At 37.2% G+C, this 12,649-nt stretch overlaps 1 protein-coding gene across 3 annotated transcripts in view; it reads left to right on the top strand.

The window, feature by feature from the left end:
* The window catches only part of LOC143718351 (uncharacterized), a 39,589-nt gene extending 28,706 nt beyond the window's left edge, over window positions 1–10,883 (top strand). The window contains exons 1-3 of one of the 3 annotated variants that reach the window (XM_077209441.1): window positions 1,152–1,214; window positions 1,797–1,935; window positions 7,985–10,883. In XM_077209441.1, coding sequence (XP_077065556.1) covers window positions 1,851–1,935; window positions 7,985–8,895 — 996 coding nt within the window. In that variant the 5' untranslated portion in view covers window positions 1,152–1,214; window positions 1,797–1,850 and the 3' untranslated portion in view covers window positions 8,896–10,883. Of the gene's footprint in view, window positions 1–1,151; window positions 1,215–1,796; window positions 1,936–2,053; window positions 2,118–7,984 lie in introns of those variants that run through there. The other 2 variants (XM_077209442.1, XM_077209443.1) reach the window with 2 other exon arrangements.
* Window positions 10,884–12,649: the final 1,766 nt, after the last annotated feature.

Genomic DNA, 12,649 nt, shown 5'->3' with positions numbered 1-12,649 from the left:
ATTGTGGAGAAAAGCATCAATGTTGGTCCAATATTTGAAAGAAGACAGTAGGCTGGCAGTGTTCATCTAACCAACTTCCTCCAGTGTAGCCATATATTGACCAGCTGCAATATGAAATCACAGTGAATTGTGGTTATTTTGCTAACTCTATCATACAGAAAGAGAACTTTTAGTAATGTTCAAGTAGGTTTTAAGTAGACTGATGTAGTAAGTATACTAATATCAAAGTATTAGATGTATACATGTAGGTGTATTATTTCAATACTACTTGGGACTAAATGGACCCACGGTTTAATATACACCACTGGTCAAAAGTTTTTGGACACATTCCTATTTGTAACGTTTTTGAAAGAAGTCTCTTGTGCTCACAAAGGCTGCATGTACTTGATCAAAAATAAAGAAAAAAAAACAATGGTTTTCTATTTTGATATATTTTAAAATATAAATTATTTCTGTGATGCAAAGCTGCATTTTCAGCATAATTTCTCCAGTCTTCAGTGTCACATGCTCCTTCAGAAATCATTGTACTATGCTGAATTTATACTCAGTTATTATTAATGTTGGAAACAGTTGTGTTGCTTTATATGTTTTTGGAACCCGTGACACTTTTTTCAGGATTCATTGATGAATAAAAAGTTAAAAATATATATTTTTTCAAAATAGAAATCTTTTCTAACAATTTAAATATTTACTATCACTTTTTTTTAAATCAACTTAAAACAAACAACAATAAACAGCAGCAATTACAGCAAAATAAAGTGCAAATATGTCACTAGCTTGAAGGTGTGTGTGTGTGTGTGTGTGTGTGTGTGTGTGTGTGTGTGTGTGTGTGTGTGTGTGTGTGTGTGTGTGTGTGTGTGTGTGTGTGTGTGTGTGTGTGTGTGTGTGTGTGTGTGTGTGTGATAAAATATTAGGAGACTACTAAAGATGTAAAATTTATATATTTCCTCCCCTAAACAATACAGTTTTACCTCACAATTTTTAGTAGTTTCCTAACTTTTTCAGCACATAATTGAACAACATGTATTTAAATATGTATTTCACCAATTCAACTCTGAATTTATGTCCTCTCTTTTATTATTAGTATATTTCCTGTTCTATGCACTTTGGTTGTAGACAGCAGCGTGTGAACAGGACTTTTATTTTGACCTGGGGTTGTGATGTCATAAGGCTGCGCCAACCTCATACATTTGTTGCGACTCGGCTTAAGAAAGGTTAGTGTATAAGTGTTAAAGGTTTTTAAACTTATAGAAACCATTAAATCAGTTCCAACGTTTTCTAAGCTACGCAGGTTGAATTATTTATTACTAAATGTAACATTGCATTGCTTTAACAAACATTGGTTAACGTTGTGTGAGTAAAGTAAGATAATGAAAACATGAGTAATATAAAGGTGCGTTTCATTCCGCTCTCTTTATTGTGAATCAGTTCATCATAAACACGAATTCAGTCACTGGCAGGTAGTGATGGAGAAAAGGAGCTTTTGGAAACTCGGAGTCAATTGAGTCAATTGCTTTGGAAAATGATTTGCTGATTCAAAGCACTCTATTATCTATTTCTATCTCGATTTCTACAATCATTAAATACATTAACTGCCCTAAATATATAGGCCTAGTGTGTGTATAATGTGTGTTCTTTCATTAGTTTGTAGTGCTAGTTTTGAGTAATTTAAGTCCATTAACTCTCTCTCTGACTGACTCTCTTAACAGTGTACTGAACTAGAGCTGATTGAGACTGACACAGAGAATTAGTTAGGATTTATTTATCTTTCTGTTAATTATTCTCATCTTAAACAGGACAAACACACAGAAAAACTGAGTGACTGAGATCCACCCAACTCTATTATAAAGATGGCGTTTATTAAAGAGGAGAGTGAAGACATCAAGATTGAAGAAACCTTCAGTTTGAAACCAGAAGATACTGAGGAAAAAACAGGTTGGTTTCATTCTCAAAGCTGATCTCAGTCATCTGATCCTTATTAAAATTTCCAGCTCTACAGAAATTAATGATATTTTTGAAGAGTATCCTAATAAAAGTGTTTTTTTTTTTTTACATGGAGCAGGTCACCTCATGTGGACAAACATCCTTAATAGTGCTATATTAACATATAAACAGGCCTGTGCCTCCATTTTCATAATGAACCAAGTCTTCTTATAATTACATAAAAGTTATTTAATATTGTTTTGCCCCATTCCTTTGGCATCTGTCAAATGAACTAAAACCGAATGCACAATAAATGGCTTTGTGCCCTTAACAAACTACAACAGACTGGGATTTATTTAAATAAGTATATAGTTTTTCCGCGCTGTCCAAGACATAGTGTCGGCTCAGATCCGGCCCACATCTGAACCGTGCACAGGAAAGCGATTCGCAAATGAATGCCAGGCAGAGTTGTTTTTTTGTTTTTTTACATAAAATACATAAATCATTTTTTTTAAATTTGCAAATCTCATTTATTTATGAATTGTATTACTTTTTGTGAAACTCTTTACATTTATTTAAGTGAAAGTGACATGTGAAGGCCAAGTATGGTGAAGGCCCGATATACTCACGGCAAAGTTATTTTTAGTTCTTCGCTTTGGAGTAAAACGAAGTACGAAATACTTGAGCAGCGATATACTGTTAGCGAACATGAGTTTTTGTTAGAAAATTACGTCACATCCGCTCGTTCTTCAATTTCACTTTAAATATATCGGGGCCTTTACCCTTTTTCGGGAATTTGTCCTCTGTATGTCCACGTCAGCGCTGTTTGATCTGATATCTATGATTTATAACCCAATGACTTTGAATGCTTCTCACTAGATCTCGCAGCGATGTTATTAATACAGCGGGAATTCAAATGCTTTATCACTGCAGCTTGTTTTAAGTAAATGTGCAAAACTGCCACTGGTGTATGATTGAAAAACACTTGAATTGTCTGCCAACTGACTATTAAACGAATGATTTTAACATGGGAGTAATATAGCGGCTTTGACACACAAGTTCTCCGTGGTGATTCGTGCTCAGGGTCCGGCTGTGTTCTGGACCGGGGCGTCATTTTCCAGACACCGGATGATCGCCTTTCTCCAGCTCAGTCCAGTGGTGTCAGGGAGGTCCACGGGGTGATGGAAGAATTCCCCAATCCAGGGCCTGATTTCCTGATAATGTTGTCTCTTAGTGCGCTAAAAAGGCTCAGGCTAAACAAAGGTATAACTTAACTAAAGTTATACCATTTCTTGGCGCATTCTCCGAACTATACCTTAGGAGTTTGCTTAAAGGGATAGTTAACCCAAAAATAAAAATTCTGTCAGTATTTACTCACCCTCATGTTGTTCAACCCCGTAAGTCCTTCGTTCATCTTCGGAACACGAATTAAGATATTTTTGATGAAATCTGAGAGCTGGATCACTCCTCCATAGGCTTCAAAAGGATTGAAACTTGCCGGCCTCAAAGTTATTAAAGACATCGTTAAAATAGTCCAAGTGACTACAGTGGCTCAATCTTAAGTTTATCAAGCGACGAGAATACTTTTTGTGCGCAAAAACAAACACAAATAACGACTTTATTTCAACTAAACATTTCCTTCTCTGTTGGCCACTAGTCAGTTAAACTAGTGTAATTGCGTAGAGCTACGTCACACGTAGGCTCACTATTGGCCGACGCTGGTCATGTGTGTGATGCGTGTGACGTACAACAACAGAAGCTTACGCTTTATAACTAGTGAACTGACTCGAGGCCCACAGAGAAGGACATGAATAGTTGAAATAAAGTCGTTATTTTTGTTTGTTTTTGCGAACACAAAAAGTATTCTCGTCGCTTGATAAACTTAAGATTGAGCCACTGTAGTCATTTGGACTATTTTAACGATGTCTGTAATAACTTTTTGGGGCCTGCAAGTTCAATCCCTCAATAAGCCTATGGAGGAGTCATAGATCTCCGCTCTCAGATTTCATCAAAAATATCTTAATTCGTGTTCCGAAGATGAATGAAGGTCTTACGGGGTTGGAACAACATGAGGGAGAGTAATTACTGACAGAATTTTCATTTTTGGGTGAACTATCCCTTTAAGATACACCTCCTTACGAGCGACGTTACCAGTGAATTGGTTGATATCGTTGGCTCGAGAATCAATTATTCACTCATGCAGGGGCTGCTTCACTGCGTTATGTGAGAAAGCGGTGTTCTTTATAAAAGCAGCACTTCAGAAATAGTTGAAATTGCATTTATTAGGACTTATAAAAAAAATCCAAACTATAATAGAGCCTACATATGTATAAAGCCTACATATTTTAAAATTTGATCATATATTGCTGCCACAATAACAATTTCAAATGTTTACGTGCTTTCTTCTCTTTCCCCTTTTTGTTCGCTGAGGTGGAGCTGTGATGAATAATTGTTCTTGTAAATACTTTCCAGCAATTTAGTAATAAAAGTGTACATCATCAACACATTCATTGCTCGGCAGTGATCAAAAAGGATTTAAACAGTGAATTTTGAAGTGATCTCTTCTTGTAAACTAAATTAAATTAAATCAACACACAACCTTGGTGTTTGTCTAAAAACAGTAGGTAATCTGGCAGGGGATTTTTACGCTAGTGGTGGAAGAAAAACACTTACACTCTGGCAATAAAATCACTGATTAACCCTTGTAAATGTTGAAAATACTGTGTGACCCCATAAGAAACAACTACCGTCCGAATATGGTTTAACCGACAGTATGCTTTTACTCGCCATTGAAAGTGCTCCGCGGACGGCGCCGTCTTTGATGTAGCACCACTATTCACTGTATCGCTGCCATAGTCTGAGCAAACTCCCCACCAGAATCATTTGGATACTTTTGGACAAACATTTGGATTTGAATACCTTGGATAATATAATTTAAAAGCTAACAACAATCAAGAGTAATTACAATGTTATTCTTTGCATGAAAACACTTGAATTAGCCTAATTTAAATATCTTGGTATTATCTTATCATTGATTCCAAACTTAAGTTTAATTCTCAGATTTCAAATACTGATAAGAAAATAAAATTTAATTTATCTAATTTTCGATATATCAGACTATATATAAACAAACGCTAACATTTTTTGATAAGAAGCCACGTCATTTTCATCATTGTAAGATTTTATCAAAATATAATTTGTTGAGTTGGGAAAACTGTTAAAGGGGTGGTAAAACGCATTTTTTCGAAGGCTTGATTGTGTTTGTGGGGTGCACTGTAACGTGTTCATGCTTCGTTTTTTAAAAATTGTATTATTTTTCATATATTTTACCTTTATTCTACACTGCTCTGCCCCTCCTTGTAAAAACGGTCTGATGGTTTCCGGGTTCTGTGAAGCCAGTCCCTCAAAACTACGCAATGGCTCAGATTGGTTAGCTGGCCCAGTGTGTTGTGATTCGCTAACCGTCTAGTGCACGTTTTCCGGAAACGTCACGCCCCTTACCTTTACTGGTACTTTGTGCTTTGGTGTATTATAAACAATGGCGTCAATAAAACCAATCGGACCCGGGGAACCGTTAGTGAAGATGATCAAGCAGAACCTGTTCAAGAATGGCTGTTAAAGAACGTTTCAGAAAGGTTTGTTTTTTGTTGTTCTCTCATTACTTTTTAGATATGCTGTTATTTAATTGTACTAATTATTATAGAATTACAAAAAAAAAGCTTCATAAACAAGAATTTCATATAATCGTTCTAACAAATTACACTACAGTCCTCAAAGGAATTTTTTTTAGTAAACACTGCGGATCTAGTGATCGTTTCTGTCTGTATGCCACCGTTACTTTTGTATTTTTAGAACGATTGTGGACAATTAACAATACAAACTATTACAGGAAAACACATTGACGAAAAATAAATCATACTTACAGGTTGTGGCCCGTAAAACAACAGCTTCTCTTCTTAAAGTTGGAACTGCTCCATCTTTCAGCACAAGCCGATGTGCGAATCCTGCATTGAACTCGCGAAGATTGTGAAAGCTTTCCTCAGTGTGCAGCACAGAGAGCGAGATTTGGGTCATAATTATGAGGGACCGAGTTAAAAATAAATTTTAACCATTGATCCCTAACTCCCCCGACCCTAGGAAGGCTGAACAAAGCGGACCTGCAACCGGGATGAAAATAACAGCAGCGTTTCGACGGCATTGTGACATCTCCAAAACAGCGTTTTTAAACGCCTCGCGTAAAAGGGCCTCGCCCCGCTTATTTAGTATTCTCGGAGGAGGGGTTTATGTAAATAATTGGATTTGCTGACGCCAGCAACCCTGGAGGAATGTTGTGTAGTATATAATGTTGTGTAGTCCAAAACCGGTCGTTTGCTGTAGTCCTTAGAAATTGATTTTTTTAAAAGCAAATATCTCCCTTTGCTTTGAACTTAGAGCGCTGTAACTTTGCAGATGTTGTTTATGCTCAAACAACAACATTACACACTAGCTAAAGTTAGAAAAGTGAAATCGTGTTTTACCACCCCTTTAAGTTTTCAAATGGCTGTTTAGCTTATAAAATTCTTAATGGCCTGGCCCCACCACCTCTTATTGAATTTCTGAGTTTAAGATCGGATAACAGTCGCGTATCACTAGAGGTACACTTAGAAGGGACTGTGTTATTCATTTCAGGAAAACTGCTTTTAGTCAGTCTGCCTTCTCTATTAAATCCTCAAATGAATGGAATGACATCCCAACGTCAGTTAGAGAATTAAATGGTTATAATGGATTTCGTTCTTCTTTTAAAACTTGGCTTTTTAGCATGCAAATATGTCAACATTGATTTTTTTCTTCTTTTTTTTTTCTGTGATTTTGGAAATTGTAGGGTTTGTTGGATTTTGTTATGTTTTGATATGTTTTGACTGCAGATGAAAACTAGCCTTTTGGCTAACTCTGGCATATTTTGACTTGTCATGTTAATATGCATTGTCCTTGTAATAAATAACAGATAACAATAATTGAACACTGGGTGTATTACAACTTCCCGAATAATATTCTTATAGACTGAGATGTAAAGAAGCTTTTTGCAGTGGTGGCCAACAGTTAACAGTGGTGAGGTAAAGCTAAGAGTGGTCCAGACCAAGCTTCCGAACGTATGACTTACAGAAGGTATACTTAACTAAGAACGTTTCGGGAAACGCGTATTAACGATAAGGTATAACTTAACGATGTAGCGTTAAGAAGGTTTTGGGAAATCCATCCCAGAACACTGACTTCAGGGTCTCATCGTCGAAGGGGCAAGTGATGGCGAGGCAGAAAAAGTTGGAGAAGGTTAAAAAATCTTTGCTCTCACGAGCGATCACAGCCAGTTTGGCTGCATAATCCATCTTGGTCGGTTGTTCTTTAATGCTTAGATCCACCGGAAACGAAGATGATTATAAAAAAAATTAAGATTTATTATGAACTCTAAATAACAAGCGAACAACAACATAATACGAAACGGTGCTAGTGCACAGACAACAACCGACAAATGAACAGGACAAAGGGAGGAACTTAAATACACAGTGATGATTAACTAAAATGACGAACTGCTGTAAAGAATGGTGTTAGTGTCCACGGTGACAGATTGTGGTGGAAACTACAACAAAGGGAATACACGACATGAATGAAATTAAAACAAACTGAGCGTGACTGTGACAACTTGTCTTTATTAATGCTTGAATTTATATTAGTTAGGTTAGATGTTGTTATGGTATTTTTAAACCATGGGCAAAAATTCCTTGTGTAAGTGTTCTTTGGCCTGTTGATTTTTTTATTCAGTTACAAATAAATGTTTAGCAATAAGGCCTAGAATAATTGTGAATATATATTTTGTTTTTGTTTTTTTACCTTTTTGGAATCGAAATTAGGAATCGATAAGAATCGGAATCGATAAAATTCAAATGATACCCAACCCTATACTGTATATATATATCATATTTCAACATGTTTCACTGAAAAGTCAAATGAAAAGTCCAATTAGTAACAAGCTGTTGCTTTGTGGCACTAAACTGGTTTTTTGTGTGTGTGTCTTCTTTCACCTTAGACCTGATAGCATTGAAAGAGGAGAGTCAAGACCTGAATGAAATGGAAGAGAAAGATCAGCATGAGACACATCATGATTTCAAACCGGAAGAAAAACCTTTTAGTTGCTCACAGACTGAAAAAAACTCACAAAAAAGGGCTCTAAAGACAAGGACTGAAAGTTATCTCACCTGCCAACAATGTGGTATAACTTTCAGTCAACAAGGAAATCTTAGAGTTCATATGAGAATTCACACAGGAGAGAAGCCTTACACCTGCCAACAGTGTGGAAAGAGTTTCAGTGTACAAGGAAACTTTCAAGTCCACATGAGAATTCACACTGGAGAGAGCCCTTTCACCTGCCAACAGTGTGGAATAAGTTTCAGACAAAAAGGAAGCCTTGAAGTCCACAAGAGAATTCACACTGGAAAGAAGCCTTTTACATGCCAACATTGTGGAATAAGTTTCAGTCAAAAAGCAAACTTTAATAAGCACATCAGAATTCACACTGGAGAGAAGCCTTTCACATGTCAACAGTGTGGAATAAGTTTCACTCAAAAAGAAAGCCTTAATAATCACATGAGAATTCACACCGGAGAGAAGCCTTTCACATGTCAACAGTGTGGAAAGAGTTTCAGTATACAAGGAAACCTTAAAGTTCACATGAGAATTCATTCTGGAGAGAGCCCTTTCACCTGCCAACAGTGTGGAAAGAGTTTCACTCAAAAAGGCCAGCTGAACAGTCACATGAGAATTCATTCTGGAAAGAAGCCTTTCACATGCCAACAGTGTGGAAAGATTTTCGAACTACATGGAAACCTTAAAGTCCACATGAGAATTCACACTGGAGAGAGCCCTTACACCTGCCAACAGTGTGGAAAGAGTTTCAGCCGAAAAGGAAACCTTAATGACCACATGAGAATTCACACTTAAGAGAGCCGTTTTACCTTCCAACTGTGAGGAATAAGTTTCACTCTAAAAGGAAATCTTACAAGCACTTGAGAATTCACACTGGAGAGAAGCTGCCAACAGTGTACAGGGCTCTAGACTCATTCTTCCCTCTGGTCGCACTGGTGCGACTACCTTTCTCAGTTGACTTTGATCAACTTTGATCATATTGACCTTACTTTGCATTTTGACCATTCATTGTCTTAATTCCTGCCTGGCATCATGATCCGGGACCCTCAACATTGATTATGATTAGGTATTCCACAGTGTCAGCATGCAAACTTGCCCAAACATCTCACTTTGTTCTCCTTTGTGATGCTGCAGATATTGGGAGCAAACAAAAAACCCTTTCACACGCAACTTTGAAATACTCTAGCTGAGCCCCCAGCATGAGTTTAAGGCGACCGATAATTTAAGATAATTTTGCGCCCCCCCCCCCCCCCCCTTAAACATTTTAAAAAATCAATAAATAAAAACGGAAAGATTTTTTTAAATAAAAAATAAAAAACGTGCAATAAAAAATACCTGCAATAGTTTCACTTTGTAATGACATTATTTCATATAACAGTAAGGGAGAACAATAATACAGTAAATAAAAACTTTTCATTTAAATAAAAACTATGCTTTGGATGAACAATTTATAAAAGCGCTGTTGTAAACTTCCTTCTTCAGTGTAGAAAAACTCAGAAGCGAAAACCAGGAGACTTATTTAAGCAGGATTCTTTATTTGCTGTAGTCTGCTTCGTCCAAAATCTTACTCAAGTCAAGTCAAACTAAGGGAACTTTACATTGTAGTTTATATACATTTCAAGGGGGAGGGATTACATTGTGATGAACAAAGCATGTAAATGAGCTGAGACATGAGAACAGAAAGGTGCAGGACTTCTCGCACTGAGATAAGAACTCCCATGACAAACGGTCTCAGTAATAAAATAGCAGGTGTTCAAACTTGCTAAGCATGACTCTTCAACCGGTAAACAACCAGAACAGGAAAAGCCTAGCCTTCTCGTATTGAGACGGGACAGTCAGGAATATCCCGCTGGGAACCCCTACCGTTTGCAGAGATTTCCTTGTCTCATCATTTATAAACTTACTCAATATAAAATACTATTGTATTGGAAATCTAAATTAAAGGTATAAATAAAATTTGTAATCCTACAGCGCAAATATATGACTGCTCTTGACAGCGCCTCACGTCACAAGCTCAGCTTCTTGTTCGTCTTTTCACCGGAACGCACAGCAGTGGCGAGTTCACAATAGCAGCTCGAGTTTCGGTCCGCTGAAGAGGTGCTTTTCTACGGCGAGCAACTTCTATGTTGGGCAAGTCAACGGTCTGAAGAAGAACGATTCAGTGTAATTGCAGTTCGATAGCGCTTTATTAAGGCAGAGCGCTGACCGCTATTCACGCACTTGAACGTCGTTGCAACTGCTGTTTTTTTTTCTTTTCTTTTCTGCTGATCTCCCGCGCCCCCCCCCCCCTGCAGTATCCTTGCAACCACTGAACATATCACCTGAATATTTCTATGGCAACGTGTCATGCTTGTCACATGACACACCACAGTCACAATAGCCCTGTATGGCAGATGTATTGCTTTTATTTCTTATTTCTAAAAGATTATTGCTTTTCCTTTTTTATTCAAAATATTCACAAACTTATTGGCTATGTCATCAACTACTTGATATTCTGATTCTCGTGAATGTGTTTTGTTGTTGAAAAACCTTTATAATGACCATGTTAGTTAATCTGTAATGCTTGATGGGCGCCGCAGTTCAGAGAATTCATCCACTTCTCCTGAAAGACATGAAAGAAAGTGGCCAGTGAAGTTAAGAATAGAGTAAACTTTAGTTACTTTCTTACACAATCTGTATCTGATATGAAATGTGTTTTACAAACTAAATGTATTGTTTTGCTAGTACTTAGTTGTATTTAAATGTCTGAACCCTAAAATAAAACTAAGCTATGTGGTTGAAAAGACTGAATAGTTGTCATGTATGTCAAGCACTGAGCTCGTCCGTGTTTGGCTTAGTGCCAGCCAGTTTGCATTGCAGAATGGGCAAACCATATTACCCACGTCTAAACCACCTGGAGGTCCATATACGTCGGTGCCTATTTTATTAACCCTTTCACACGTAGGTTTAAAATATTTTAACTGACCCCCCAGCGTGAGTTTTTCAAGGCGACCGTTATTTAGAACCTAGAACCTGTCACTTTAATGTTTCCATGTCGACGCGTCATTGCTTGTCATGTGACACAGCGCAACCACAACACAGCGCTGAATGAATGATGATCTGCTTTTGTCATTTTTCCTTTTTTATTCAAAATATTCGCTAATGTATTAGCTATAGCATGAAACACTGATATTCCGATTGTCAAATATGTGCAAGTGGATGTGTTTTGTTGTTTAAACACCTTTATAACGATCGCATTATTTGAGCTGTATGTGCGATGGGCGGCGCCATGTTAGTTTGTGCCACAGTTCAGAGAATCGGATCCGTTAAATTTACAACAGGTCAATTCCTCCACTTCTCACGAAATACATGAAAGTAAGTGGCCGGTGAACTGGGAGAAGAATAGTGTAAAATGTTAAGCTACTTACACAAGGTGTATCTGATATGAATAAAACGTGTCGTCTTATTATAATGGAAAGGATTATTAATACCGCTTCCATAGACATCAGTTTGTATTTTACAAACTCAAAATCATTGTTTTGCTAGTACTTGTGTATTTAAATGTCTGAAACCTAAAATAAACATTATGTGGCTGAAAACACTGAATAGTTGTGATGAAAGCACTGAGTGCGTCCTTCCCTGGCTCATCGCCAGCAAACGCACGTTTAAATTTAGCAGTTGATCATGTGATGCACTGACCGTTCTAATCACACCGGTGTGATCGTACGCTCCATGGACCAGCCAAGACTGATCACACCTGTGTGATTGTACGTGCGAAAGGGTTCATTTACTTATTAAATAAATCTTAAATAATCATTAATTTACTTATGTTATTATCATGGGAAATGTGAACCGTTATCCATTATTTTGCATTTGGTGATAAAGAAAAATGTCACGTCGCAATATTGGAAATATTTTAGTTTTAAACCATGAAGGCAAGTCAGTGGATATCACACAAGCAATGTGCAAACTTAGCCCCTAAGACTTCACCGACATAACTCTTATGCTGTTTACACGACACGGTTTTCAAGTAAAAACTTTTTATGCCTTTTGGCCGTTCGTTTACACGACAATGCCGTTTTGGGTACCTGAACCCACAAAATTTTGAAAAAGGGTTTCAAAGTGCAAGAATTTCAAAATGGTCTTTGTGTAAACAACAAAAATGTCATGCACATGCGTATTATGTGTTCAGTCTATAGCGTTTCTTCGCCATCTAATGGCCTGGCAGCAGAATACAGCGTTTTTAGGAGGTTTCGCAGATCTGTGTGAATGGGGATCATTTTTGTCAATGGTGTCAGCCGCAAAACTCAAAGGAAAAACGTCTCCGTTTTAAGCATATCGTTGTCGTGTGAACGTACCCTTAAACTCCCATGAATCTACTGAAAGTGAAAGTCAAAACTGACTGAACTTTCGGCACCTGTTGCTGCATTAATGGCGAATAATATCTCACAGACAACGAGAGATTAATCTACTTCAACATTACGTTGATGACAGTATAACTGTCTTAATTTATTTTCTAAATATTCCTCTTGTGGCTCATTTACCTAAATTTTGAAAAAAATCTGAAAAA

This window comes from Siphateles boraxobius, unplaced genomic scaffold (genome assembly GCF_051911475.1).
Source record: "Siphateles boraxobius isolate OS27281-9 unplaced genomic scaffold, OSU_SipBor_1 61, whole genome shotgun sequence".
Taxonomy (NCBI): Eukaryota; Metazoa; Chordata; class Actinopteri; order Cypriniformes; family Leuciscidae; genus Siphateles; species Siphateles boraxobius.
Note: the sequence above shows the minus strand (reverse complement) of the source record. Positions and strands in the feature narration are given on the sequence as shown.